This window comes from Gigantopelta aegis, chromosome 8, assembly GCF_016097555.1.
Source record: "Gigantopelta aegis isolate Gae_Host chromosome 8, Gae_host_genome, whole genome shotgun sequence".
NCBI classification, from domain to species: Eukaryota; Metazoa; Mollusca; class Gastropoda; order Neomphalida; family Peltospiridae; genus Gigantopelta; species Gigantopelta aegis.
The window spans coordinates 26,335,544-26,341,543 of NC_054706.1; the positions used below are offsets into that span (position 1 = coordinate 26,335,544).

The 6,000-nt window shown below is 36.9% G+C and overlaps 1 protein-coding gene across 1 annotated transcript in view; it reads right to left on the reverse strand.

Moving 5' to 3' along the window:
- LOC121379583 (coiled-coil domain-containing protein 33-like) overlaps positions 1–3,675 on the reverse strand; it is a gene marked incomplete at its 5' end in the record, with an annotated part of 42,015 nt that extends 38,340 nt beyond the window's left edge. The window contains 2 exons of the mRNA XM_041508231.1: positions 1,670–2,178; positions 3,399–3,675. Of these exons, the coding sequence (XP_041364165.1) occupies positions 1,670–2,178; positions 3,399–3,675 (786 nt within the window). The remainder of the gene's footprint in view (positions 1–1,669; positions 2,179–3,398) is intronic.
- Between the last annotated feature and the right edge of the window lie 2,325 nt (positions 3,676–6,000).

Genomic DNA, 6,000 nt, shown 5'->3' on the forward strand with positions numbered 1-6,000 from the left:
GTGGAAAAGGGCTTGCTTGATGCACGGTTGGTCTGAGATCGATCCCCGTCGGTGGGCCCATTGGGCTATTTCTCGTTTCAGCCAGTGGACCACAAGTGGTATATCAAAGGCTGTGGTATGTGCTATCCTGTCTGTGGGATGGTGCATATAAAAGATCCCTGTTTACTAATGGAAAAATGTAGTGGGTTTCCTCTCTAAGACTATATGTCAGAATTACCAAATGTTTGACATCCAATAGTCGATGATTAATAAATCAAATTGCTCTAGTGGTTTCGTTACAAAAAAAAAAAAAATTACACTGGGGTATAGTATAATGCAACTTATCCCTTTACCATCAATAAGTGGAAGTCAGGATGAATACAGATTACAATATGACTAGAACATGATACTCACCCCACCCCCCCACCATCAGAAAGTGGAGGTGGGGTGAATGCATATTATAATAAGAGGGGATGAATACGGATTAGGAACAATAAGACTAAGAACATTATACTCACTCTCTACCATCAGTAAGAGGAGGTGGTGATGAATAAAGATTACATAATAAGACTAGAATCTAACAATGCTACTCAGGAGGTGTGGTTCAATACAGATGTTTGTTTGTTTGTTTCTGATTAATTAATCATCACCTATTGAATGTCAAACATTTGGTAATTCTGACTCATAGTCATCACAGGAAACCCGCTACATTTTTTCTAATGCAGCAAGGGATCTTTTATATGCACTTCCCACAGACAGGAAAGCACATACCACAGCCTTTGTCCAGTTATGGTGCACTGGTTTGAACGAGAAAAAACCTATCAACTGAATGGATCCACCAAGGTGGTTCGATCCTGTGACGCAAGCACCTCAAGCGAGCACTCAACCGACTGAGCTAAATCCCGCCCCTGGTTGAATACAGATTACAATAAGACTAAGAATGTGATACTCACCCCTCTGCCATCAGTAAGAGGAGGTAGTGTTGAATACAGATTACAATAAGACTAAGAACGTGATATTCGCCCCTCTGCCAGATTACAATAAGACTAAGAACGTGATATTCGCACCTCTGCCATCAGTAAGGGAGGTAGTGTTGAATACAGATTACAATAAGACTAAGAATGTGATACTCACCCCTCTGCCATCAGTAAGAGGAGGTAGTGTTGAATACAGATTACAATAAGACTAAGAATGTGATACTCACCCCTCTGCCATCTGATACTCACCCCTCTGCCATCAGTAAGAGGCGGTGGTGTTGAATACAGATTACAATAAGACTAAGAATGTGATACTCACCCCTCTGCCATCAGTAAGAGGAGGTAGTGTTGAATACAGATTACAATAAGACTAAGAATGTGATACTCGCCCCTCTGCCATCAGTAAGAGGAGGTAGTGTTGAATACAGATTACAATAAGACTAAGAATGTGATACTCACCCCTCTGCCATCTGATACTCACCCCTCTGCCATCAGTAAGAGGCGGTGGTGTTGAATACAGATTACAATAAGACTAAGAATGTGATACTCACCCCTCTGCCATCAGTAAGAGGAGGTAGTGTTGAATACAGATTACAATAAGACTAAGAATGTGATACTCACCCCTCTGCCATCTGATACTCACCCCTCTGCAATCAGTAAGAGGAGATAGTGTTGAATACAGATTACAATAAGACTAAGAATGTGATACTCACCCCTCTGCCATCAGTAAGAGGAGGTGGAGGAGGTGACGGCGGCAGATCAATCTTCAGTGACCGAGTATCGCCCCACGACGTGACAGATGGTTTCCGTGGCGGCGGTGTTCTTTGAACCGGTTTCCTTCTCACCGGAGGATCGGGATCCGGTTTTGGTTTGGGCTTCCTGACAGGAACTGGTTTAGGTTTCGGTTTTGGTTCTGGAGTTGTGATACTCCTCCTCGGTGGTATAACGATAGTTTCGCGTAAAGCAAACGTACACCTGAGTCGTCCACAGTGCATCTGGATGTTGTCTGATGACTGGGTCCGCAGCATCGTCACAACGTCCGTGTATCGGTACATGTCGTCGCCGGGCTCGACTCGGAGATTAATTCGCGGGGCGTTAGTCCGAGGGTAGATGGCGAACTTTCCCTCGCCGACCTTCTTGCCCATGTCATGGTCGTTGTCGGGTAGAGAGTAAACTTCCAGCAGCAGATAGACATCATGGTTCTTGTCATTCTTGCAGAAACCTTAAAAAACAACAACAAATTATCATTGTTCACATACACAAAGTTTATGTTTTGAAATATTGTAGTTAAAGGGGTAGGATTTAGCTCAGTCATTTGAACGCTCACTCGAGGTGCTTGCGTCGTGGGATCGAACCACCTCAGTGGATCCATTCAACTGACTGGGTTTTTTATCATTCCAACCAGTGTACCACAACTGGTCAAAGGCTGTGGTATGTACTTTCCTTTGCTGCATTAGGAAAAATGTAGTGGGTTTCCTCCGATGACTACGTGTCAGAATTACTAAATGTTTGACATCAAATAGCCGATGATTAATTAATAAATGTGCTCTGGTGGTGTTGTTAAACAAAACAAACTTTAAACTGTAGTTAAAATTACAACAGCAGCAGCAACAATAATCAACAGCAAAACATTTTAGCTTACCTGGCAAATAGGCTTATTCTAATGTATGTATTAATAATGCCCATTAAAAAATATGCTTTTAAATCTGGCTTTCTTGAACACAGAATATACAGTGAGACATTGTTTTATATATTGTATATGCTATACTAAATTTGTTTTTATTTGGCAATAATAGACAAAACTACTTTAGTTGTTTTAGTGTTATAATCTTATAACATAAATTCAGGCACAGCTTTGGTTCTTTATTAAACATACAGGCATGAAAGCCTACTGGCAGTTTTTCGAAATATGTTGTATATGTATGTAAGGAAGTATAAAAACATTTTGGTTATAAACACGTAAAATATTGCAAAGACTACCAATAAGTTAAATTCAAATAATTATATTTTGAGTTTTCTAATGAAATTAAAATTGTTTAGTTTTTTTGTTTTTTGAATAAGAAAAAGTAATGAAAATATAATGTTCTTAATTACAACTGAAAATTAACATTTAACCTCAAAATTCTAGAGATTAAATGTATTATAAGAAAGACATTACAAATCCCTCCCCCACCCCCAAAAAGTAAATAAATAAAATAAAAATAAAACCTTCTAATTGTATATTATTTAGTAAAGGATATAACCCAAAATGGAACAAAAACTATTATAAAAATTTGTATTTATATTTCTGAACTGGAACATAAAAAAGGTTATAATACATACATATACCAGTACAACGCAAAAATAAGAAAGGAAGAATGAATGAATGTTTGTTTAACGACACCCCAGCACAAAAAAAGAAGAGTAGTATATAATAAAATTTATAAGAATAAAATTAAATACCTTTTGGCAGTTTAAAAGCGAATTTCCTGTCACTAAAAGTGCACAACTCCACATCGGCCGTCTGCCGCACAACATCAGTAAGTGCTTCGTTATCTGTCAAGTAGTCGACATTTGGGGGCTTCTTCACCTGTATCTTCGAGTAATCTTTTGTGTGCAGACTCTGAACAGACAGCTTGATGAAGTAACGCCCCATGTGATTAAACTGAGCATCGTGGATTTCCACATCAAATATAAGACTCTTTTGTTCAATCGCCATAATTAGAGAATTAATATATAACAATTAGTGCACTCCTTGCTCAAGAACAAGAATTCAAATTTTATCCACAATGAACAACTATATTTAAACTTTTATAGCTGAGCCGATATATTTTAACATGCTCATATACCATTGAAGGTTTCGAGCAACTTTTATAGCATACAATTATTTGTAAGTATATTTTACTTTTAGAACATTCTGATCCACAAATACCTTTAGGTATCTCAAAAGTTCTAAAATATGTAAAAAATTCATCCACAAATTTCAATTTCAAAAATATGATCCATAAATATGTCAGAATGCTTTCACTTATAGAATGTTAAAATTCACAAGAAGATATATGCTTCTTCTAAAACATTTAATCCATAGATATCTGTAAGAGTATTTCAGTTCTAAAACACATTAAACAAATACCTGAAGAATATGCTAAAGACTGGTTTTTAACAAACATGTAGGTATAATTCAATTTGAAGAAAACCTAATCACAGAATTCCAAGTGAGTTCCTCATTGCTTTGTACAACCATATCAATGCTAACTAATCCATGAAAAACATGCTTTTCGCTTTTCAAGAAGATAGTATTCCAATTTGTTTCCATGCTAAAATCAATGAAGTAATCCACGAAAATCCACTCATGCCATTAAAAACACATATGTTCCTAAGTACAAAGTTAATTGTCAGATTTCTCACATAGTTTGGTTGTTTTTTTATGACACTCCACCAAATGTCACGCAACAATAAACTTTTCATGGACAGAGTGCTTAACAATGCCAGATAGATACGCAAAGTTCGTCTCTATGCACGGTCATATTTTACATATAAACATTCACTACACCTTTGAAAAACCGTGATAACAAACAGCGTACGTTCAATAGCTGCCATTATTTGGCACAGTGGGCAGGACCACATATCTGAATCAACAAATGGAATCATCAATATATATTTAGCTAAGGCTTGTGGTCTATTCAGACAGAGCCCTTATTGAAAGTCAAGTGAACAGTCCGATCAGTCAAAGGGAATGCCGATAAAAAGAACCGTCTCGTCTCATTAGAGAGCTCCTCAAGAAAGCAGCAGGGTTTCATAAAAGGCAGAAAATTAAAAGCCTAGGTCAGGTCTTTTGTAATCGAGAGATACTGCCTCTTTTCACGTCTGTTAGGCATTGAAAATGAAGTCATTGAATTCTAGCACTTCACCAGGGACAGTATCAACAAATGGGAGACGTCTTCAAACACACATGCAGTTACTTGTACAAAACAGTCACCCATTCATATATATATTCAGATCTGGACATGTTGCTATATGCAGTACCATACATGAAGCCATGCTTCGAAAATGTATAGCAATGGAAAGGGAAAAAAAGAAGTTTGTTTTGTTCAATGACACCACTAGAGCACATTTATCTATTAATCATCGGCTATTGGATGTCAAACATTTGGTAATTTTACCACATACATGTAGTCTTAGAGAGGAAACCCGCAACATTTTCCCATTAGTAGCAAGGGATCTTTTCTATGCACCATCCCAGACAGGATAGCACATACCACAGCCTTTGATATACCAGTCGTGGTGCACTGGCTGGAAGAGAAATAGTCCAACGAGCCCACCGACAGGGATCAATCCCAAACCTTGTGGAGGCCCTAGTCCAAAAACAGTGTCGCACAACTGGTATATCAAAGACTGGTATATACTGTCCTTTAATGCATATAAAAAGGTTCTTTGCTAATGATGAAAAACATTTTTGTGAGTTTCATCTAAAGGCTACATGTCAGAATTACTAAACGTTTGATATCCAATAGTCTATGATCAATTGCTCTAGTGGTATTAGTAAACAAAAAATAAACAAAACCTTCCCATAAATAGCAAGAAATTCTTTGTATATGCATTCACACAAACAAGCAGACTCCATATCCTGAAAAACTGGGTGGAATGGGAAATAATTCAAGGTTTACTAAGGACGATCAATCTTATAATCCAATGCACTCACCACTAATGTGTCCTATTTGCTAAAATATACAAGTTTGATCGTAAATGTTGTGGGTAAATTAAAAACTTAATAGTCATGAATATTCTTATTCATTATTTTTTTTGGAGCGTGGGTAATTTCATTGTAGTCACACATTTGCCTCCTCTCAACTACAATTTGAAAGAATAATACATATTTTGAAAACAAATTACTGTCTGCATTGGAACTTAAAGTTTGTTTTGTTTGACGATACAAATGGAACACATTGATTTATTAATCATCGACTATTGCATGTCAAATGTTTAATAATTATAACATATAGTCTTAGAGAAGAAACCTGTTAATTTTTCCATTAGTAGCATGGGAGCTTTTATATGCACCATT